Below are 24862 nucleotides of genomic sequence, written 5' to 3'. Positions count from 1 at the left end.
GGTCAAGAAGTTTGCCTTCAGAGTGATCAGTGTCGAACCTTCCGCTCTCTATTCATCAGATCTTTCTTATCTCAGTAAGTCATACTTTTCAGGCGAAATTGGTATAATGAACACTGGAAGGCTTTGATGGCTGAAGTATGTGATGGGGGCCACTGCCAAGACAGGCTGACATTCTAGAGACAGAAAGAGAGGAAAGAACAGACAGGAGAGGTAAAGGAGAGACAGAGTGGGCTGGGATGGACAGAGGGATGTAATGAAGGAATAAAGATGGAGCCTGACTGCTGAAAGACAAGTGGACAGACAGGTAGACAGACAGAAGAATGACAGAAAGAGAGAAAGAGAGAGAGAAAATGGGGGACATACAATAACAGAAGATGGGAGGCCAATAAAGGGAAAAAGAGTGATCTAACAACCCAGATTCAGTTAAAATTAAGGATAGCAGTTTTGTGGATCTACTGTATATATGACATGGCTGGAAACTGTCTTAATATTATTATCAGGCCAGGTCACTAGTTTGTGAGGGGAGTAAAGTGAAGGCTCATACTAAGCTGTCATTAAATGTCTCATCTTCAATCTGGTTATTCCTGATTCATATAAAAATAGTCAAGGTGCTTCTTTTAGAGGTTTGAGCACCACAAATCTGTTTTGGTGAATCTGGATGACAGTAGGACAGGCAGAGAATGACAAAGAGGACAGGTTGAGCAGGAGAGAGCCGACAACAGGACAAAGAGACAAAGAATGCTGAGATGCTGGATCCGGATCTCTTTCCTGGTGGTCAGAGGCACAAAGGGGCCAAAGACACTATAATTTTCTTGGGTATCAAAAAAATCTTATAAAGGTCCAACAAGAAAGAAAGAAAAAAAAACTGCGTACGTATGCGCATAGCATCATGTACTTACTGTATGTGTGTGTGTGTGTGTGTGTGTGTGTGTGTGTGTGTTGTGGAGCCATCCACAGGAAAAAGAGACACAGAGGACTGAAGACAGACACCCTTGCTGATCCTTCTGTACCTGCATCGTAAGCAGAGCTGCACTGTGTATACATATCACCCTGATTACAATATACTAATACGACATTAGATAGTGTTTGTATGTATTCTTATTAAACAATAGATAGAATATGTTTCCAGAGCCACCAAAAAGAACAGGTAGGATGTAATGCTGCTTTATGCTAATCTAAATCCGTCTCAAAGCTATTCAAAGACAAACTTGTGCCGGATGCAATTGATTATTTTTATATTATATTTTTTGCCTAAATGTTAGGTTTATATGAAAAAAGGCTGTAGTGACAACACATTACTTCTTATAGGTTTACTGCAAGATGCAGCTATGTCATTTAGAACCATGAATAAAGTTGTTTTTTCTTTTTCTAATCTCTTTACTTGGCTGTGGAAAAGGGGAAACCATCTGTTATGTCTGTGCTCGAACTACATTTTCCTGACTGGGTTTAGTCATGTGCGTTCTTGTGCGTCCGTGCAGGTTGCAGAAGGACTGGCAAAGCCTCCTCTGTTCCCTTACTCCTGCGGCCTGACGGGAGGGAAAAAAAAGAAAGAGGACTGACTACCACTCCACTATCACTTCACTTCACTGCACGACAAAAGCCCATCCCTCCATCCCCGCGGTCGGAGAGAAAGAAGAGAGGACAGCGCTCACCACCACCACAACCACCACTAACAGACAATGAGGAGAACACCGCTGGGAGGAGGTAAGGGGTTGGGGGGGCGTGGAGGAGAGGAGAGAGGGGCGAAGAGGACAAGAGGGAAACAGGACAAGGGGGTGAGAAAGAAGAGGTTCTCCTCCCCAGCGATGGGGAGGTTTAAGGACGGAGATGAGAGGTTGGGAAGGAGGAAAGAAAGGAATGATGGGAGGAGGGACGTGGGTGGTGGTTGAGGGGAGCGGTGGGGTAAGGTGGGGGGCGAGTCTACCTTATAGGCGACCCGGGCGGGACACCTCTTCCCGAGGCCTAGCGGCGGACACATGTGTCTTAGCATCTGATACATGTCTGTGTAACTGATCCGGCCGCTGGGGTGGCCACAAACATACACACACATACGTCACATGCACACACGCATTCAGCACGCGTACACCAACACACGACGGACAAAACAAACAAAGACGGACGACGTGAAAACGAAAGAAAACAAAACAATGAGGGTCAGGAAGAGGGAGGAATAAAGGGGAAGGACGCAGACCCACAGAGGTGTGATTGGGGGAGGAGACGTGAGGACAAAAAAAGAAAGAAACCGACAAAGGAAAGGAAGAAGGGGAAACAAATACACAGAGGTTATTGTTTTGATCGCTGTGGATATGTGGTTGCTGTGGTGAGAAGAAAAAGAGAAAGAAAGAGAACGAGAGAGAACGAGGGGGTGTGTTACGTGGCTTCTAGTCTGGTTTATCAGTAGGTAAGGGTGAGGAGAGGAAGGAAGGGGGGGAGAAAGGTTTGGGAAGGAGGGGAGGATTGTAGGAGGAGGTGTTATTTAGTTTAGTTAGTTGCTGTTGAGATACCGTTCTATGCGAGGTGAAAAGGGGATTTGGATTTTCTGTTTTTTTTTGGTCTTGGCCCTTTCGCCGCTCGAATAGAACTGGCAGCGGGGCTTCTAGCAGGCAAAGAAAAGCACCGCTGCAGAGATCGGAGTGAGTCACAGTGACAAGTCAATGCAGTCCTTTACTGAGGCTGCGTGTCCACCAGGAGCCTCTGCCTACAGCTGGGCCTTCAGATGTTCAGGGGAACCCTTCCTAATGACAATGAAGGGATGTGACACCCCGACAGTGATAACCCAACACAAAAAAAGCCTTAGTGGAATCAGGTTTGCAAATAGTTTGGCTTGTGAGATTTCTCTTTCCACCTTCATTACAATGGTGTCAAGAAGTAGACAGAGAGTCACTTTACTTGGGTCCTTCCTGGAACTGCTGAGCTAACTGTAGATAAGCATGACAACCACTTCACAAATGGCAAACACCTCTACTATCACTTAGTTGGTGCACAGCACCACAACGTGAACACAAATCTGCTGCCCAAACAGATAGCATGGGTTTTAAACTATTAATTAACAACACAATGGAAAATTGGGCAATGCCTATTGCATGTGTTTGTGGAACTGCAGCTTAAAAGAGACAAGCAAAAAGCAAATCCACATGTCACGAGTTCTTTCCATGAACATCTGTCGACACAACAGGTAGTTGTTAAGAGGAACCTGGTGGACACAAGACCTTTGTATGTCCAGAGTCCTTGCCCCATACCACACACACACCCTGCCCCTTTCCTTCTTTTCCCATACAGCAGAGCCACAAACAAAGCAGGTTTGGCCATCTTTATCTAAAAGTCTCAGCTCATGTGTGCCTCCACAAGTCTTTGGTATGTGAGTGGTGTATTCACCATAAACATAATCAAAGGGAATTAAAGTTCTATTGTAAATGCAGAATAAGAGGCATGTTCCATATGGGATGTGTCCACATAGTGTTGTTGTCTTATCTCAGTAAGGAGTACAAAGAGTGAGTGACATCTTTTTTTAGAGAGCTCTAAAGTTTTTGTGCAGCCTCGGTGCAGTTGTCTTTTTAGGGGACCAATCATATGGATGGAACTCATCACCCTGGTAACCGAAAACAAAAGAAGTAAAAGCGTTATGTCAAGTAAAAATAAAGCCAAATCTAAATGTTGGTGGTTAACATAGTTATGTTGTCAAATATGGTTGTCATAGAAACGCACATGCAGCATTATTGTCCTTTCAGCACTTTTCTTTCAGAAAAGAAAAAAAGCTATATGGACACATTTTAAACTTGGCCTGTGTTCATTGCACTGCATCAGTGATTTGCAATGATGGGTTTATTATATGAAAAGGGCTCCTAACACTTACTTAATGCCACATATGTAAGCTCTTATTAATATTAAAAACAACACTGTTTTAATGTTGCTGCTTCATTTTGCTACAATTCACCAGAATTATTCCAGCGTCACATTACAAATCTGCAATCAGTGGTTTTAATATGTAATATTTCAAACGTGCTGCATCAATCTACACTTATCTGTGTATTTTTCAATGGGATCAGCTGACAATATTCAAAGTTTGCAGACTTTTGAGGTTTAACACATGGCTGGAAAACACTGTCTTAGCTAACAGCTAATAAAGCTTAGCATGTTAAACAGTATGTAGGCCAAACCCTCTGTGTGTGTGTGTCTCTGCACTCAAGTAACCCTGCCTCCCTCTCCCAAAACCCCAACTCAAACAAGAACAATGCACATTGCTCGACCATTTTCTGCCCAGGCAAAATTAGACAGCAAGCAGAAATAAAAGACAATGGCTGACTGGAGTTTAGACTCTAAGTGTTTACATAATACTGAATTAAAAAAAGTCAACACATCAGTGTCATTTTCCCAGCGTTCAGTCAGAAGACAATAGCAAGTGCAGTGCACCACCTCATGCTTCACACACCGCTGTCGGTGTGTGTGTGTGTGTGTACAAGAGTGTGTGTGTGCATTTCTGCATTGTCCCAAACATTCTCATTGTCATGTCAGAATGCATATACAACAGAAGTACCCCCCCCCCCCCCTAAAAATGATTCAATGGTGAAATGAGCTTAAAACAACAGAATAATGCAAAAGAATCAAACCACATGGAAATAAAAGGTTGAAGTTGGAAAGAATTTGTTTTCAAAGTGATAAAGAGCGACATTCATTCCAGTCTCTTAAAGGCGAGCAGGTTGCGTTTAAGTTTGTGCTTTAGGGGTTTGGTCCAAACCTTGCAGGCCACCCTATGTGGGCATTTCTTGCCAAGGCCCAGAGGAGGGGAGATAACTCGCAATAAACTGTACATATCCTTATAATGTATGCGCCCGCTGCAAGAAAAATACAAGGAGGGGAGGTTAGGTAAGGGAACACACTATTTACAGAGAAAGAGAGAAAGAAATAAAGAGAGCGGCAGAAGAGGAGATAAGAAAAAGAAAGTAGGAAAGAAGAGAGCATTTATTTACACTAAGAAAACCTTCCTCTCATGCACACAGACACACACATTACAAAGGGAAGGGTTACATTCATTTCAACTGAGCAATTTGAGAAAGAAGGCAGTAAAAGGGAAAGACAGGAAGACGGCTGCTTGCTCAGGCAGACCAGCTGTGACTCCTAATATCACAGGATGTAGATGCTGTTTCACCACCACACGTCTCAGATGAGACAATGACATCAGTCTTTGTCTCGTTTTGGGACGGGAGAGAAAGTCAAGGGTTATGTTACTTTACATTCAGCACAAATCTGTAAAAGCATTTGTGTAGGCTAACTTTGTTTTACATTGCACATCAGTGCTGAATGTGTATATCTACACTTTATACTTCATGTGTGTGTCTACATTTGTATGACTGTGTTCCTGCAAACGTGTAAGTATGAGCCACTCACCAGGCGGCGGGGTCGTACTCGGCCCATATCCTTACATACTCGTCCAGGTGATGCGGCCCCAGGATAGAGGAGTCTCTAGTCAGGTACTCAAAATTGTCCATGATGACGGCCACAAACAGATTCAGCATCTGGAACCGTGAAGGTAGAAAAATATTTACACCACAAGAAGAAACTAAATGTTTATTAGCATCAAGAAGCTCTATTTAATGTAAAAATCCACATACTACAGGGACATCCAGTGTTTTTTTTTTTCTCACCAAAAAAGAGCAGAGAAAGATGAAGGAGACAAAGTAGGTGTAGGCGAAGGTGCTGCCACACTCGGGTTCTGTGTTTCCTGAGTCTGGATCGCATTCCTTACCACCTAGGCAAGCCAACATGATGTCATGCCATGCCTCACCCGTCGCACTCCTGCGTGAGGACAGAAATTCATTAATAACCAACAACAACTAAAACAATAGAAGAAGAAGAAAAGGCTGACAGACATACCTGAACAGCAGCATCAGGGCCATGATGAAGGTTCTGAAGTTATTGTGCTCATTAATAGCACTCTCTCCCTCCTTATCCAGTGCAAGGTTTCCAAACAGCTACACAAACAAACACACACAGACACACAGTGGAAAACAACAAACAGTTTGAGGGAATTCTGGTGCTGACTAAGACAAAACAAAAAAATGATTTAAGCTGCACAACTTTCACGGAAAGTGTAAAAACATAAATCCTACCAAAATAAAAAAAAAAGAGAAGACCCTGCAGTCCTCACTCACCTGCATGCCAATGATGGCGTAGATGAAGAAGAGCATGGCAATGAGCAGACACACGTATGGCAGAGCCTATAGGAGCAGAGACCAGAAGTATTCGTCTGTGCCATTCAAAGTTTTGTGATTGTGTTTATGTGTGTATCAGTTCACAGCTGAGTACCTTGAAGGACTGGACGAACGTCCACAGCAGGATGCGGATGGTCTCTCCCTGTCTCAGCAACTTGATGAGACGAGCTGCTCTGAACAACCTCAGGAAGCTCAAGTTGATGAAATTATTCTACAGCAAAAAGGAAAAGTACAATCAGTTTCAGCAAACACACAATATTTGCACAAAGCTCTTCTACCCAAACACAAAAACCAAAATCGACAGCGGGAGAAAGCGAGGACAGAGAGAGGGAGAGAGGAAGAGATAAACAAACAAACCGATCCAACTGCAAACATAATGGCTCTTAATACAAGTACAAATGAGAGAAAGACAGAGAAAAGACAAAAACAGAAGACAACGGAAGGAAAGGAAAAAAAATGAAAATCATATTTCAAAGAGTTTAAAGGTCATCATCCAATCTGGTACAGCAAAACGCTTTTTTTAAAGAACCAAATGCACTGATCTCTGGGGGGGGCAAGCAGGCCACACAAGATGGAACACGGTGCACGTTGCCTGTCAACCGCACTGACACACACACAGACACACAAAACACACATTCACAAAGGCATACTGACACACACACACACACACTCTTGGAAAAGCATGGCTTGGGTTTTGTCTGTGACATTAAACATGATACTTTTAAAGTTCAAATTTTCCAGATTTTTCAAACTTGGATGAGCCTTCGAGCTTCATAAATTCTCATTTTTGATACACATGTAAGTATCTATTACATTTGCTTAAATTTGTGGTATCTTTGGTGTGTTATAAAAGTCAAATAAGAACAGGTCAACAGGTTCATCTTCAGAGAAAGATGTAACATAACAACAGCCAAACTCCCTGGTGAGACTGGTATTTTGTGGTTGACAGGCAAGGCAGGAAGAGGAGGGAGGGGAAGAAAGAGGTGGGGAGGGACACTAGCGAGCAGCCTCGGTGCAGGCATGGCTTGGCATGGCAGCATACTTTTCTGAAGAAGGGACTGGCCTACATGCAGACCAGCAGGGGCCAGAGGGGCCGAGCACATCAGAAGCTCTGACTCAAACATTCACTTCTTCAGTTGCACTAAGAAAAGATTTTATTTATTATGTAATATCTACATCTTTATACTGTCTTAGTGAATATGACCTGAATATGAATTGCTATAAATACGTTACATAATAATAATAATGATATTCGAGCTAAGAGCACTATCCATCTATATATAATAATCTGTTATAATGAAACAATACCAAACTACTGTAACACTATAATATTGTACATACTATAATAAAGGCTACTGTATGTGCAAGACAAAAGCTCCTGTCAGTGTAACCTCACTATCAGGTAAAAAGAGTTTACAAGGTCATCATCCAGGAAGCGCATGCACTGGGGTCAGGGGTGAAGACTGCTCATGTGGGAGCAGCAGCTGGGGGTAAGAAATGAACTGCAGTGAGAGGGGGTGGGTTACACATGGCCAATGAGGATGCAGCAGAAAGCTTTGAGAGATAAATTACAAACCAACCAGATTCTACATGTGCGAAGATGTAGAAAGATGAATGGGGGAAGGAGTTTTTTTTTTTTTTTGGTGAATTGGTGTACATTGTGAGTGGGTGACAGATTTTTTATTTATTTTTTTGGGAGGGTGGGGGTGGGGAGGAGGTGGTGGGGGGTTGGTTGTGTGTTTTATTGGGCAGGGGCATGGGGCGAAACACACACCATCACCATCATTTTCATCATCATCATCACAGCACCACCGACACATGTCATGGCGCAGCACGGATGGAAAACACGATGAAGGATTTCATAGTGCATTTTGATTGGATGGATTTTTTTTTTTAATTAGAGGAGGAGGGAGTGGGAGGGGCGTAGGGCGCCAACAAAGTAGAGAGGTTTAAAGAAAGCATGTAAAGAGATAGAAGAGGAAGACGGAATCATTATGAGTGTCATTACAACGGCAGACAGCTAACAACAGCAACAGTTCATTTAAAACAAAATATATTCAGCCTCTCTTTGATGCCTTTACATTATATTTAGCAAATGTTATAAGAGCATTTGAAAGAATGAGAGTATGTGCTCTTACATCTGTTCAGGGGATGAATCATTTTGATTTGGATTGGACTAGTGTTTAAGCAGCTCTTAAGGAGACACAACCTGACATTATCCTGACAGAACTAAATCAATCAAACATGTACAATTTGCACCTTCAACATGACCGGAGGGTGTCTTTAATGATCTGCAAACATAGTTCAATTGCAGTACTTACTGCTTAGCTACTCAAAGTGAATGAGGACAAGACAATAAGAATCAGTGATGAAGCATCCAAATGTCTAAACAACAGAGAGAGGCTGAAGCTGAACTCCACAAATATTGAGTCTTGTTTCCACAGTTCTATTATGCACATATTTACAGAATCAAGCACAGACAAACTGTAAGACATTAAAAAAACAACAGTGAGAGAGGCATGGGTTTACACACAACAGCAGGATAAAAGCAGTCTAATGTAGCCAATGAAACAATCCATCAAGGGTCTTTTCTCTAGTTACATTCACCTAAAAGCACACCCACAGCTGTGTAGTGTATGTTTAATCCAGTAGCTGTCTACTATTCCTTCAGCCTCACTTTGTGTGTCTACATGACAACTTACGGACTATAGAAATCAGATTTCATGTATCCATTCTAATTCATGGCATTTGCACGTGTATTTGATAAACATAACCAGTTTCATGTGACAAAAAGTTCATCCAAACACTGCACAGCACTTACCCCAAGTTCTGTCACTAATATGTCAGTGATGCTTCCGAGGACTGACACAAAATCAAAAATGTTCCAGGCATCTCTGAAGTAATTCTGTTTGGAAAGAGACAGAAAGTGAAAGGTGTCCAATGAGAAGATGAGACATGTGTAAGGTAGCTAACTTCATCTTCACAGATATGCGGCTAGGGGGCGCTAAGGAACATGCCCCTGGCTAAACTGTGTTTTGTTACCATGGAGACAAGGCGAAAGGAGGCTGGTAGCATGATTGCTGCGCAACACAGTGTGCTCTGGTTTTTTTTTTCTCAGGGAAAGGAAGAGCATGCTCTAGATCTGTCTACCAAAATAACTCGCTTTATAAATGAATAATAGGATGAAACACTGGAGCATATAGACTGGGTCAACCTAGATAAGTAGGAAGAGCGGTTGTGTATGTGGATGCTTCGTGTTTGTGTTTAGTCTTACCAGAGGGCCAAAAGCAATGATCTTAAGAACCGACTCCATAAAGAAGAAGGTAGTGAAGACGATGTTGAGGTTCTTCAGGACGTTATCGTAGGTTTCTGATGCACCGTCAAACTGCGGATACACAAAACAATATATATATTTAAGGTCATCTGCTGATATGAGAAAAAAAGAAGAGAATACTCCACAAGTCCAATTCATACCTTCATCATCAGGACGATGGTGTTGAGCGCGATTAGAGCCATGATGCTGTACTCAAAGGGCGGAGACACCACAAACTGCCACATGCGATACTGGAAGCTTAGTTTGTTTTTAGGCATGTGGCGAGTCAAAGGCCTGGCATTAATGGCAAAATCTATACAGGCTCTCTAAAGAAGCAGGAGGAAGGAGAAGTGAAGTGTTAATGTACAGTTACAGAAAAATAAAAAGCACACAGAGCATTCCTAATCCTCACCTCATTCTTTTCTAAGCTATAGTCCTCCATCATCTTATCCCCCTGTTCCTGGAAGGTGATGATGATGAGAGCCACAAAGATGTTTACGAAGAAGAAGGGGAAGACAACGAAGTACACCACGTAAAAGATGGACATTTCCATCCTGTAACCTGGGCTCGGGCCCTGATTCTCATAAGTGGAGTCCACTGAGTGTTTTAACACTCTGATAATGAGGAAAAGAGGCAGGAAAAAAGGTCATCAAAATACAATCAAAAAATGCAATAAACCAATGTATGTTTGTGTGTGTGCAATCCACTCACTGTGGCCACCCCTCTCCAGTGGAGACAGTGAAGAGGGTGAGCAAGGCCCAAGCCACGTTGTCGTAGTGGAAATCGTACTTCTTCCACTCCCGCTTCTGAGCTTTAACCTCATCCTTATCATACACTAAGTACTCGCCCCTGAAGGAAAACACACAAGATGTTAGTCACTGACAAACATCCAGGAAAGCATGTTTCTGTGTTTAAACTGAATAAAACAGTTTGTTGAAATACACATTAAACTCCACTAGGTGGCAGCAACTGCTTAACTAGTTGCAGTATTTATTGTCTGGAGCAACACACACAGTGCCTTTACATCACACACAGAAGCAAATCCATGGCAGATTTGGCAGTGATATTGTAAGTTTTTTTACTGTGGTGAGAACAGTGAGACTCTAAACCAACCTGCAATCGCGCTCAAACTCTTTGGATTCGTCCGTGCAGTAGAAGAATCGACCTTTGAACAGCTGCACAGCCACCACAGCAAAGATGAACATGAAGAGCATGTAGACAATCAGGATGTTCAGCACATTCTTTAGTGAGTTGACCACACAGTCAAAGACAGCCTGCAAGGCAAAGAAAGGGATATTATCAATACAGATCGATCAGCCATCACACTAGAGCATTTACACAACACTGATGGGAGGCCTACCTTTAACTTGGGGAGACGTTTGATGGTCTTAAGTGGACGTAGTACCCTCAGCACACGAAGGGATTTGATGGTACTGATGTCTTTGCCTTTGCTGCTCCCCCTAGAGTTCAGCCAGGGGACAAAGATAGCATTAAAGAGAAGGAATGAACAAACATAATAATTGCATAAAGGTCTTACCAAACCCTTTTGCTATCATTTAACAACCATACTTTTAGTGTTCAATAGAGCTGAGGGATATGTCCTGAAAGTGGACAGTGAATGGAAAAGTACATCGCATTTGTGTGGACAGTATAAAGTCTAACATTATCTTGTTCTGCAGAAAAAAAGAAGAAGGCTGCTTCAAACATGAAACCAGTGGGAGAGAGCATGATCATTTGGTTTCATGGACTTCACGAAGCATCCATCATTATAGTCCTCACTGTCAAGACATTCACACATTCCATATTGACAGGCATCTCCCGGCAGAGTGCCCAGCCAAACCTCTTTCTTTCTTTTTCAGTGATACGCTGGTCAGTGTTTCGGAAGAAATGGGCATTTCAGATGTGGAAACATGAAGCGTGAGGATTATGTCGATATAATCCTGGATTTGTCAATACTAAATGGACGGATTCGGATAGGTTTCACATAGCTTCCTCTTACTGAAAGCCAAATTTCAAGGTCTCTTTTGTCTGTTAAGGACGGAGGCTATGCAAGACATGTGATCATTTGGACATGTGATGTCGTACATGGAACACGGCATCACATGTCATGACACAAATAAACACCAATGGCGAGTGAGCCATGAGAACGACGGGACTGCTAAAGGCCAAAAGACAAACCTCTTCAAGTCGTGTGTTTTAAAGGTCGTGCTCATGATTTCTATGCCGGTACACCAATATCAGCGAGGAAAAATTGGGGTGTCAAGGGAGTAAATAGCTGAGTTGATCTTTATAGTAAGTGGATGGGCCATTTAAAAAAAAAAAAAAAAAAAAGAAAAAAAGGCAGGAGGCACCTGGATGCCTGCCAAGACTGAGCAGAAGAGAGGTCGTCCATCAAGGCTCGCTCTTTAACTATGAACTCAGTTCCTGTGACAGAAAACTTAAGACAATTCAATTCGATGCTGATTGATTGAGTCAGAGCCTTGGCAGTTGTGTGTGTGGGGGGTGGGGGGGTGAGGAGGTTAGTGTGTGCACGAATCTCAATCCATAATCAATAGGCATCCTTCTTTTGAAGTCAGTAGGACTGAGTACTCTCTATCAGAGCAGCTTTAGAGTATTAGAGCAAAGCCCAGTAAGGCCATAGGTGTTAGGAATTAACAACATACACACACGCACAAGATCTCACACGTGCACACACTGGCATAATAAGGCCAACAGTTCTGTCACGCATGAAAAGACTGTTTTTGGCATCCTGTCAGCACGACTAAAATGACTTTGACTTTAGTGGGTGTCCCTTAAACGCGATATTGAAGTGGTACTCCACTAAATCTGTGCTTTTAGTAATGAAACACTCAGCAATAGTAGGACTGAGAGGTGGCTGTAAAGTTTAATTTTGTTCTTCATGAGGCACCGTAGCTGATAAATTCTTAAGCTCAGGTAGCTTTACACTGAGTAGCTTTAGCTTAAATGTTGCTGTATGTCTATACACTTCTGTTTTTATGTGTTGTTTCTAATGAGCTATTTTTTTATTTTTTTAATTCACTTCCACAGAGTAGAAAAAACAGAGATAACTGCGGACTAACAAATAAGAAATCTTTAATTCCACATCACACAGTACCCTTATGCAACAAAAAGTTAGATTGTAGCTCATTTTGTCAGCCTGACAAAATACCTTTGTGTAAATTTTGGTTGCCTTACATTACAAATGTATATGTACATCACTGACTTTGCCATAGGGGTGTAACCTCACTGTTTGGTAATAGGGCCTCTGTAAAGGAAACAACAAATATATTGACAAAGTGTCAATATAATATATTCATATATTTGTATGACCTATTTTTCTTGTATTGTTTTTCACAGTTTTTTTTTTAAAGATTCCATGTTCACTAATGAAGATGATGTTTTTACTCATACAATTGTGTGTTGATGTTTTGTACTTGGACAAAATCAGACACCTTTACAGCCTCCTTTTAGTCCTACAGGATGTGTGTGAAGTACCACTTTAAATTCTTTTTTTTATTCTATTAAACATGTTGGTGACAAATCTTTAAGTTCAAACCTACTGAGGTGTTAGTGGTGGAGAAGAGTGGGTACGGCGAGAATGAGCACGAACGATTAGAAGAACAAAGAAAGAAAGAGAGAGAAGCCAATTTGATCCAGTGGTGGAGAGCAGGGGACAGAATGGAGGAGGACAGAGGAAGAACTTTACCGGGTGCTGCTCCTGTTGAGTTTCACCGAAGGTGGAGACAGCGAGAGTCAGTGACAGCGACAGAGAGAAAGACAGAGACAGAAGAAGAGGAGGAGGAGGAGAAGGAGAGGAAAAACACATCGACAGACAGACACACACACATACACAGACAGACAAACATGGATAGAGAAAGAGAGAGAGAGACCGACAAAGACAGACAGAAGACAAGAGAGAGGGGGTTTGGTAGAAACAGGAAAAAAACACATCCATATGAGAGACAGACAAAGAAGGAAGGACAGCAAGATGGGCATACCTGATTAGAAATACCCCCACCCCCCCAACATCAACCCGCACGCATCACTCCCTCTCATCACACCCTCCCACAACAGTCACACACACACACACACACACACACAGGACACCTTCTTTCTCAGTTTATTCAGATGTGGCTTTATAAGACAGTCCAATCAAAATTACTCCCTTAGTCAGGAGTTCATTCAAGAATGAATTACTATTTTTTGTGTAAGTCTTCTAAATTTATATAGTATATTAAAAAATATAAATTAAAATATGTTATCATATAAGATAAAAAAGACTCTGTAGGGAGTCTCACCAGAACTATTAATATTATTCAAATACAGTTTGGATATGTGTTGAACCTGACTGCATTACTTCCTCTTACATCATCAGGACTGCCTTACTCTCAGGTATATTATTAGACCTAGAGCACTTCTATGAATGTGGCCCCCATGCTGTGACTCTCCATGTGCAAACCTCTCTCCCTCCTGGCTGTCTGTTGCTGTGGCCTGCCATGCTACCAGCTCTATGAAGAATTACCTTCACGGTTAGAAGAGGAAACTCAATTGCTGCATCCATTTACACCGATTCTTATCTTATCACATCATAATGATCAATTAGACCAGGCCTACAGCAAAAATTGCCCTCATTAGATCTGCAATCATCTAGCTGGATTTTTATCAGAGCTCTTTTGCATGCACATCTGCTCGGGGGAAAGAAAAAAAGGCGTTAAATCTTTACAAGTGGCCGGTTCCAGGTTTTCTTGTGTAATGTAAGAACACATAGGCAAACACTCACGACATCACTCATGAGTGGGGGACTCAAGAAACCAGGATTTGTGTGTATTCTTTCATACACACACACCGTCAATAGAAAGAAAAAAAGCATTCTCAGAGTTACTGCGACTGCATGCAGTTCCCAGTCATGTATCATTCAGCATTAATCTGGAGAATGAAGGGAGCCAGAAGCGCTGTTGTGTTTAAAACCCAGAAAAATATGAAGCCATTGTACCATGACCATGCTAAAAAATCCTCCGTACAATGGTTCTGTGATGTACCCGCTTTCAAATAATGTCATGCTTCAAAGTGAAATTTTATAGGTGTGTTTGTGTGTGAAGCCTTCGCCTCTTAAGCAAAACTGTACTATAGCTCAGCCCTGGCGCAGATGGTGGGAGCGGGGAGGCAAAGGAGGAGACTGCGAAGAGGAAGAATGCGTGGACAGAAGAGGCGAAGGTAGAGGGAGAGCAATGGTATGAGAGCATCCTAAAGAGGGGAGGATGATTTTTAAAAAAGGACAGAGTAAGGGAGGGGAGCAGAGAGCAGTGAAGGTGGTGAGAGGAGGAGGGAAGAGGACCGGCGGAGGAGGGGAGGAGGCATCCTCTTTTTTTCAGTGGCGAGTCATGCTGTGGAGGGTGCAGCAGTGGAGTGATTTTAAGAAAACCTATCTGCTTAAATTGAATTTGAGAAGTTCTATCAACCTGTTGGGTCACTGTTATGTATATGCATATTTATGAGAATTGAATTATGTCCTACATTGTCCTCTATCTAGTATCACTTTGGTCTTTTTCAGTTTAAGGTGAACAAATCTATTAAAACATGTTCAGATTAAATGGGTTTTGTGTCCACAATCTGTTTTAACTCAGTTTCACTGTGCATTCAGCCAGATGATGACCTCATTACTGTTATACTGTCCAGAGCATATATATTAATCATTTGTATTTTAGCCGCATGTTTTCTAAACAATAAACGGTATCTGGCTTATCTAATCTAATCTGAAATACTGTGTGCTCAGACTGAATACAAAGCACCACTTAATGTGGCTCTGTATGATGTGTAAGAAATAACTATCCAGAATAAACTGTTTCAAGGCAGAGAAGAAATGCTGACAGGTAGCATGAGACTGAATCAAGATGTTGAACACTGCAAATGTAAAGTGTTTACACAAGTTTGCTCTATGTGGCAGCAGTGGTGGATGTAGTAGAGCTGAATACTCGGACTCTACAGCTCACACTTAGACATTCACAGCACTTATTCAGATTAGACTTTATGGAGCACATTATGACTACAAAAGTCTTGCATCAGATTTGAATGTGAGTGTCACTGTCCTTTGATTCATGTGCACATTGAAGTCTTTGGGAGGACCACACAATGCTTAACCCTTTAACACCACCCTCAATAGTTGATGAAACGCCTGTCAAAGGCATACCCAAATTAAACTACAAGCTGTTTGTGAGCCCTTAGGAGTATGTGCAAAAGCTTGGTCTCATTGTGAAGGTAACACTCTGAAATTTTTATTTTAGCTGTGTGATTTACTGCAATTGCAAATGGTTAACAGTGAGAGAAGTCTAAACACAGAGAAATAAAAAGATTTTGTAGCTCGCCTAAATTTTTTTTGTAAAAAAAGGCTGCTTGACAACTGGAGCATGGTGATGTTGATTAGATGACAATATAGTGACACAGGCTGAAGTCTTACCTATTCCCAGTTAAAAGTAGATAGTAATTGGACAAGAAATGACCATTTGGGACAGGTTTTTCTGTAGGTATTCCCAGGCGCTCTCCAAAAAGTGCCATTTGGAGTCTCCAAATGGACACTTTGGCACCAAAGTGCATAACTCTGGAATGCTTCAACATACAGACATCAATGAGAGCTCTAATGAAAGGTGCCACTTAGAGGAACCTCATTCCATATTCAGATTCACTATTAGTATGATTGAAATAATGTTAGTGAAGCAAAAACACATTGAATGCTCATTATTCTACTGAAACTGAAATTGTGCATCACAAGAAAAGACTCAGAACAAGAGATATGGTCAAAAACAACACCTTTATCTAAACAAATACCCAAACTACTTACAGCAAACTGTTTACATGTTTACAATTCCACAGGTTTCACAGCCACATGTTGTTCTCAGTATGCCACTGTTACAGTCACGGGCTGCTACAAAGCACAGCTAGAAAGCTTGATGGGTGTCTTACTGTCACCAGAGATGTAGACTGGCTTGTGATGTTGTACACTGGGAGTAGGTGGCTGCTCTGGCTCTGGTGCTTGGCTCCCACTCTGTATCTGAATCAGTTTGCCTAAAATGCAAAAAATAAGGTTTTCATTCACAGAACAACTGTATCTGCATTCATTGTTCACCTCACAAATCAATAGTAAAAGTGCACACCACACAGGTAAACAAAATAGAACAGTGTTTGCCTAAAATGCAAAAAATATATATAAAACAAAATAACTATAGATGTATGTATGGTTGTATGTATATATCAGATATTCATTCACAGAACAACTGTAGCTGTATTCATTGTTCACCTCACAAATCAGTCCTCCACAACTACTTTTGGAGGAATAGTAAAAGCACACACCTCCCCCACACAGGTAAACAGAACAAAGGACCCACACAGGTAAATGAAATAGAACACAGTGTTTGCCTAAAAATGCACAAAATATATATAAAACAAAATAACTATAGATGTATGTATGGTTGTATGTATATATCAGATATTCATTCACAGAACAACTGTAGCTGTATTCATTGTTCACCTCACAAATCAGTCCTCCACAACTACTTTTGGAGGAATAGTAAAAGCGCACACCTCCCCCACACATGTAAACAAAACAAAGGACACAACACTGTATTCACTAATTCTTTGAAACGTCTACATTCTATTTATAAAACTGCAACATGTATAAAAGTTACACTTACTTGTCATGGACAATATCTTCTCCTTCAATGAACATGTCCTCCTCCACCGAGTCAACAGACGACACATAACTTTGCGCATCCGACACATCCTCGTCAGAAAAGTCGCTTTCCCGTCTCGTACACTCTTCAATAACTTCTTCAACAGTGTAATTCTTCTTTTCCATGCGTTTCGCCATCTCTCTGGTCACTGGAAATACCACTGGAATGGAGATATACGCTCACTCTCACTATTACGCATTTACGCACGGACAGCCGGCATCCATTGTTCATGTTTACGCTTAGGTGTGTAGCCCACCCTCCTTCCACAACCCCTTCATGTGGGACATCCCCGTGACGGAAATCTTATTGGCTATACGTCCATTGCATCAGATTCAGCGTCAAATATAATGGGCTGAAAATACAAGCGTAAGAGTGGGGGGAGGTGCTTCGCTCGATATAGTCGCTCATTGGATTCTTTTGGCTAGGGACAGGCCCTCGATCCTTTTGTATGGTCAAACGAGCTGTCAATCAATAGAGTAGGGAAGTGGCTTTCCAACGAGGTGTAGGTTGTCAACAAAGAGCACAAAATGGCTGCGCCCAGACGGAGATCTTGCAGTGAAAACATGAACCGTCCCGTCCTCGGGCCGCGTGTATATAAAAGGTTAATGTCAGTGCAGTGCATATAGGCAAATAGCACATATATGGGGACAAATGGAAAACAAATTTAAATCTGATTTTAAGTGACTCAAGTTTCATCTACAACTAGGATTAACTACTGGAATTTGAATCCATGCAAACCTGAAAAAGGCTTGATTGGCAACCTGAGAGCTATTTTACCTATTAAAAGGTATTGTTACACCAGTTGGTGTCAAAGTTTGGTACCCAAGGATGAGTCCTGAGAGAACACTGAGCACTTATGATGTCATTCACAGTGACATGTCACTAGTTGGTTTTTTAATGTTGAATAATAATTGTCACTGATTGATGATCTATTTGAAAAGGTGCCATTGATTACTGGTGTCAAATTCCTGATATGCCTATATCGGTTCAAAAAGATCACAGAATGCATGTCGGAAAGCATAAGTGACAGACTAACACACTTTTGTTTTCTCATCTTGACTTCAGTTCATACCACCTTAAACAAATCTGTGTATTCCCATTAACTTTTGAAAATGTTTCAAATGTATCATGCATTCAGTGTGAACACACTTTGGGACTAGCTATTATCATATTTAACTGCAGCACATCCTTTGCCAAGACCTGGTTCCAAACATTATTAGCATACTTCTGAGTGATGCTGTCTACCACATCACAGGTAGTGTTCGGGTTCATGCAGCCACTGATGCAGACATGCACTGGGCATCCACAGAAACTGAGGAGGATGCACAAACATACTCCTCCCTATATAAACACAGTTCCTTCAGTCAGTCCCTCTTGTGTTAATCACATGTATTTAAGTTATATTTATGAATCTATCTGCTGCATCAGTATAAAAACAAATCATTCCACCCACTACACCCTGCCCCAGCATGCCTCCCTCTTTCCCCTCCCACACACTTCCCCGGGTCGTGCAGAGGAAGGAAAGTTAAATACCTGTGCCTCCGGGTTCGTTAACAAGGTCAGAACGGCGGATGAGTGTATGTGTTTGTGTTTGAGTGCTGGTAAAAGACAGGGAGGAGGGGAGGGCTGTGGGGGGAAGGGCAAGGTGATGAGTCCTGCCGGTGTTCCTCCCTGTTGGCGGATGGATTGCCTGGGCACTTAAAGGGTTAAAGGTGTCTGGGGCGCCCTCACCCACACGGACCGATCGAACCGGAACCTCCAGCCAGGAGGATGGAGGAGGAAGGATGAGGGAGGATGTGGGCTTTAATGGTTATTGGAGGAGTGGGAGGTTGAAAGGTGGAATTTGGAGCCAAAAGGGATCAAATACAGACTGTAGGGGTTAGGCTCAGATAAGGGTGGGGGTTGTGGGGAATAAATCAGGGAGTGATAGGTGTTCCAAACATACAGCAGGACCTTTTATTGTTGCGTAAAGAGTTTTAAAAGAGTTATTTTGCTGCATATTTCTAGCCATTCTACTATGTGCGGATGGCATTATTAATCAGTCAGTACACCACTGTAGGAGAGACCGCCATTAAAAACGTCTTTGCTGTATGTTCAGAATAAAAGGGATGGATGGTGTTAAAAAGAGACACGTGTAAAATTTAAGAATAGAGAGGCGGAAGAGTTGTTATGAGAAAGGAGGGGAAGGCTTCAACAGGGACCAAGGCTATGGAGAACCTGGTGGTGGTGGTGGTGTTTAGATGCAAGTAAAGAGGAAGGGATGACTCACGCCGGCCTGGTTGGTGGAAATATTAGAGCGGCATGGTTTGGCAAATAGGGGAAAAGGGGGGACAGGAGCAGGGAAGATTGGGAGGAAAACATGTTGATAAGGAGGTGGAGCTTTATAGTTTATTGGTTCATCAGACAGATAAGGGAAATGATGTTGTTAGGTTTCAGGCAAGGATTGAGGGTGTGGAGGTGGAATGTGGGTGGAGACAGTGCAACTACACTCTAAAAACTCATTTAGCAAAGGGTGTTCCTCAAGAGGTTTCCATTTTTTAGAGTGTAGCTAAGAGGTGATGATCTTTCAGGGGAGGATTGGAAGGGATAAATATTAGTTGGGGATCATGGGTGGTATTGTGGATGAAGGTGGCAGTGAAACATAGAGAAAGACCTGCTGGTATGATGTGGTGACTATGGGATGCTGAAATAGTGATGAAAATGAAACAGACAGGAGAGACTGCATGATGAGGAGGAAGAGAGACAATGACCGGACTGCAAAAGAGAGGATCAGGAGAGACAGTAAACAAAGGAGAGAGCAAGACTAGAGCAGAGAAGAAAAGAGAAGACAGGAACAAGGAAAAGGTAGAAAGAGAGGGAACAACGGGAGGTGATGATTTCTGGAGCTTGTACAGCAGGCTGAGACAACAGGAGAGAGATCTGAATAGCCTGGTTTGTCGGACGTACAAGGCTGAGCGACGAGGGTCTTTCTGTAGATGGTGGAATGTTGTGTGCTTGTGTGTGGTGGAGAGATGATGGAGAGGAGGGTGGAGGGGGAACTTACGTGAAGGCGAAGGCCACCAGAGCACCACTAACCACTATAAAGTCCAGAATGTTCCACAAGTCACGGAAGTAGGAGCCCTGGTGGAGAAACAAGCCCAGCACCACCATCTGAAAGACACGGAGCGTGCTCAGTACACACACGCACACACAGGTATAAAACAGCAACAACACACCCCTAAGCACAATTACAACAACCAATACTAGTGCACACACACAAAAAACTTCATTCACACTCTTACACAGCGATACTTTGTTACCTTGATCAACATTTCAAATGTGAAGACGCCTGTGAAAACGTAGTCAAAATAACGCAGCACCTGCAGAGCGACACAACACCGCGAGATGTAATGATCATATTAGATAAAGTGAGAAAAAAAGACCAGAAAGAGAAACAGGACATATTATCAGACACCAATTACAGCATAATCCTAATTCTAAACTTAATCCAATTATCATTTTCAAACTGACATTTAAAAAGCATCAATGTTTTTTAAGAGTTCTGATATGGTTTCTGGTTTAGAATAACCTTCCACAGCTCTGTAGTAAAAAGCATGATTTACATCTTTTTTTTGTTTTTAATATCTGCCACCTGCAAGTTAGATAACTCTTTCAAACATCATCTTTCATGAAGCATGAAAAGAAAATCTAGGCACATCTGTTTAAGTTATGCATGACACTAATATCCTTTCAAGACCTATTACTTATATCAGGGTGTAGATGTTTGCACAACCATAGACAGACCGAAGTAAACACACACACATGCTGTAATGCCTCACATTGTTTTGTGGTGAGTCAGGCCAGACAGGGTCCTCTGCAGCGAGGGCGATGCTACTCATGGCGATGACAGACAGGATGCTGAACTCAAAATACTTCAGAGTCAGGATGTAGTGACAGCACTTCCGAAACCTGGTGCAAACACACACGCACATGTTGACACGCACAAAACACATGCACAAGATTTCTTTGGCTTAGGAGAAAAACTTTCAATGTCCTCAGCAAGGACACAGTGTTCTGAGTGTAACCCAGATTTTGCCTGCACGCACACACACACACACACACACTCACGGGTTGGTGGTAGACAGTATAAAGCAGGAACTATAGGGAGGCATGGGTTTGGGGCCGTCTTCATCTCCGCCCTCATCCTCCTCCTCCTTTTTCTCCTCATTCTTCTTCTGGTCAGTGTTGGCGTTCTTGTTCACTGAGGAAAACAAACAAAAAGGGAGAAAGAAGTGACAGATGGAAAGAGGTCAGCTTCAGTGGAGCAAGACGGTAAACAGGAAACATGTTCAAGGAACACAAATGAATGAAGCAATATTTTTAAAGCTGGACAAGAATTTTAACTTAATGTATGCTGCAAGTTATTCTAAAAAACTGTGAAGGCCACTGTTATGTTGTTATCATCATCAAACTTCATCCAGCAAAATCTATATATTGCTGCCTTTTCCACCTAATGCTCACCTTGTAAGATGGCGTTGGTGGATGGGTAGGGGTACACAGGTGGCATGTCTATGGTTGTGTACTCTGGCTTGGCCATGCTAGTTAGGATCAGGCTGTCCATGCTGTGAAGCAGGGTGTGTGTGTCAGCGTCGCGGCAGTTCAGCAGGTTGTTCACGTGGTCGAGATGGTCGGGATGATCCGGCGGGAGGGCGTACGGGTGCTCGTGGGCGTTGGCCAGCTTGCTGTTGTTGCGGAAGTTGTCCAGGTCCTCGTTATACTGCTGTATGGGCCGTGTGGTGGAGAGGCTGGGGCCAGTGCTGTGGTGCTCCCTGATGGAGGAAAAGAGGCAATGGAGAAGGGGCAGAGAAGAATGAGAAATGCGACAGGAATCAGAGAGGTACGGTGATGGAAAACCTCTCATCAAAAACACCAGATGTAGTACCATATGTCACAGGATGTGCACTGTCTCCAGTACTGCTAGTACCAACATGTGCAGAACACTGTTAAACTATTAATTAGTGCACAGAGGGAGAGTACAGGGTTGTACTTTTTGGCTGGATAAAATGTTTTACACCTTTGACTTGACAAAACATTCAATGCATTTTTGCAGAAATATGTTAATTAGTCCTGTGACCCTGTACTACTGGACAAAGTGGGTTCCAGAGATGGATGGATGCTCATTATTGTTGTAAAGCTTCTATTGGCAATTGTGGGGGATGTGTGGCAAAAGTTCTTTTGGCATGAAGTTTGCCAAACCAGCCCTGACAGAAAAAACAGCCTTTTCCTGCTGTCTCGCGTTTTGACAACATCTGTCAGTTTGGATGTCTGTTGGGACTGTCTCTCCTTCCTATCCAGTCATCGCAGGTCATGCTGATTGCAGCAGAGTTTTTAATGATTAGGCCACAATCATTAAATGTCACAGAAAATATGCAGTGACCATATTGAAAGATGGAATCTTATTTATACAGTCGAAATAATAATAAAATAAAAAATAATAAGTCGAAATGTTATCCGGAAGCCACACAGTGGTCATTATCTAAAAAAGTTCCTTATTTCTTAGACAAAGACAAAGTATACTGCCTATTACTGCTTGTCAGGTTGTAGTTTAAGACTAATGGATGGGAAAATAAACCCTCCCTTCACTCACTTTCTGGTGCGATGCCCTCTGCTCCTTTCCTGGTTGCCATGACGATGTCGTCTTGTCTTCCGTACTTCCCCGTCCTCACCCTTCTCCCCCTCTCCCTCTGTCCCCTTTGATCGGTGTCTTCTACCCTCCTCCACCTCTTTGGGTGCCCTGCGGTGCTGCCTGGACCTCCTGTGCTCATTGTTCACCTCCACCCCCTCGCTGTGATGAGGGGAGACACTGCGAGTCTCCCTGCCCTCCCTGTTTCTGTGCCGATGGCCTCTGTGGCTCCGGTGCCTCTCCTCTCCCTGGTGGCTCTCCACATTGCCCAGAGATGTGCAGCTGAAGCCGTGCTCCATGTGGGTCTCTGCAAGCTGGCCCATCTCTCCGCTCTCTGGACCAAGGGCTTTCTGATGGTGATGGTGGTGGTGGCGATAGTGGTGGGCAGCACGGTGGCAGTGCTCAATGTCCTGGCGCCTATACTCCTGGTCTAGAGGCAGCTCACCAGGCTGGGTCTTGTTGGTGTTGTTGTTGCGGTTGTCCTGCGGGTTTACCACCAGTGGTCGGTCCAAGTGGGTTTTCATGTCAGCACGTCCTTTTCGTGGGTAGGACACCTGAGTCAGGGTGACAAAATGGCAGATTTGTTAAAAATGACATCCTAAAGTGGTGGCTGTCATGAGCGATCATTGCGAATCACCACGTTTTGAGATACTTGCTGTTCAAGTTCAAAGTTCAGCCACAAGCCAAAGGATTCAAATCTGTTTCTGGAAAGATATTTAAATTCTCAACAAAGTGACACTTTAAATCCAGATTACAACTACAGCAAATGAAATGTCTGTATCAAAGTCATTGGTCATGAAACTGAACCACAGACACGTGCTGTTTCTAAGTTTATTTCAAATGCAATGTTTGGAAATAGTCTGAAAATGAAAAGAAATATGCCTGTTGGTCATGTGGTGTCCAGCAACAATCAAAGAAAAAGCAAACAAAAACATGACATTCCTTCTTTGGCATGCATGCTTGTAACTTTTGAGGTTGCACCTTTCAAAAAAAACAACAAAAAACAAGCAAAAACAAGGTAGCAATTTGCTTCAAAGCTGACATACTAAATGTGATCCGAGTCAGATTTAACCTACTTGAACCCAAAATAAATCCTAAATTTCCAGCTCCTTCTCAAGCCCACTCCCTCCCCTGAGCCACAGTTTGGCGAATGGTCCACCATTTTTGGCTCCACATGAACAATTTAACATCAAAATTGTCATGAATGTTTCCAGTGCCTCAAAATGCTAAAACAGCTCCAGCTGTGAGTTCACAGTTTGCTGAGCCATATGCAGTGGACTCCTGATCGCCTTCTTCTTTTTGAACTCTTTTTTTTTTTTTTTTTGAAGTGCGTCGCTCTTCACCCCGCTCCACTTATGAGCTGCCTTCCTTGGGTGCAGCTCTGGGTTTCTCTGCATGCCCCACTTTAATAATGCATAGCTCCCAAGCACGCAGCTTCAAGCCGTCCCATATAGCAGTGGATAACGCAATAATAAAACTCTTTCACAGGCTTAAAGGGATATTACACCCTGGAATTAAAACATCTGTGGAGAACAACATGACCCAACATACACTGTGGTTAAAAAGCAGGTCAGACAATCGCCTTGGTCCAGTGTATCTTCTGCATGTAACTCTTCATCACATATACTTACATTACATATATCTTAACAATAAAATGGTATTGTGTAAGTTTTTTTGTAAGTGTCATTCCAAATAAATGAGTGATAATAAAAATGTAATGTGTATATATATCTGACTTCACATGGGGGGGTTTCTCACCTCTTCTCCCTCTCCCACCTTCCAGTCGTCCTGCTCCAGCTCATTGTAGAGTGCCTCGCGACTCGTCATCAGGTTTTGCCTGCGGATCTCACTTGTTCTCTGCTCCCACACTGACTTGTTGACCTTGTTGTGGTTCTTCTGCTGCTCCTTACTGTTGGCAGAAGTGGTGATGGGAAGAGAAGAGTGCATTGTGGGA

The 24862-nt window shown here is 42.6% G+C and overlaps 1 protein-coding gene across 1 annotated transcript in view; it reads right to left on the bottom strand.

Annotated features, from left to right (window-relative positions):
* cacna1ab (calcium channel, voltage-dependent, P/Q type, alpha 1A subunit, b) overlaps window positions 1–24862 on the bottom strand; it is a 95942-nt gene that overhangs the window by 21376 nt on the left and 49704 nt on the right. Inside the window, exons 19-38 of the mRNA XM_028413053.1 lie at window positions 24667–24817; window positions 22873–23462; window positions 21747–22054; window positions 21354–21486; window positions 21065–21194; window positions 20546–20605; window positions 20290–20396; window positions 10883–10982; window positions 10636–10796; window positions 10234–10371; window positions 9935–10136; window positions 9684–9848; window positions 9484–9594; window positions 9031–9114; window positions 6304–6420; window positions 6150–6215; window positions 5872–5969; window positions 5643–5793; window positions 5386–5513; window positions 4736–4832 (exon numbers count right to left, since the gene is read on the bottom strand). Of these exons, the coding sequence (XP_028268854.1) occupies window positions 4736–4832; window positions 5386–5513; window positions 5643–5793; window positions 5872–5969; window positions 6150–6215; window positions 6304–6420; window positions 9031–9114; window positions 9484–9594; window positions 9684–9848; window positions 9935–10136; window positions 10234–10371; window positions 10636–10796; window positions 10883–10982; window positions 20290–20396; window positions 20546–20605; window positions 21065–21194; window positions 21354–21486; window positions 21747–22054; window positions 22873–23462; window positions 24667–24817 (3097 nt within the window). The remainder of the gene's footprint in view (window positions 1–4735; window positions 4833–5385; window positions 5514–5642; window positions 5794–5871; window positions 5970–6149; window positions 6216–6303; window positions 6421–9030; window positions 9115–9483; window positions 9595–9683; window positions 9849–9934; window positions 10137–10233; window positions 10372–10635; window positions 10797–10882; window positions 10983–20289; window positions 20397–20545; window positions 20606–21064; window positions 21195–21353; window positions 21487–21746; window positions 22055–22872; window positions 23463–24666; window positions 24818–24862) is intronic.

This window comes from Parambassis ranga, chromosome 1 (genome assembly GCF_900634625.1).
Source record: "Parambassis ranga chromosome 1, fParRan2.1, whole genome shotgun sequence".
NCBI classification, from domain to species: Eukaryota; Metazoa; Chordata; class Actinopteri; family Ambassidae; genus Parambassis; species Parambassis ranga.
The sequence above is the reverse complement of the archived record's forward strand: the minus strand, read 5'-3'. Positions and strand labels throughout refer to the sequence as shown.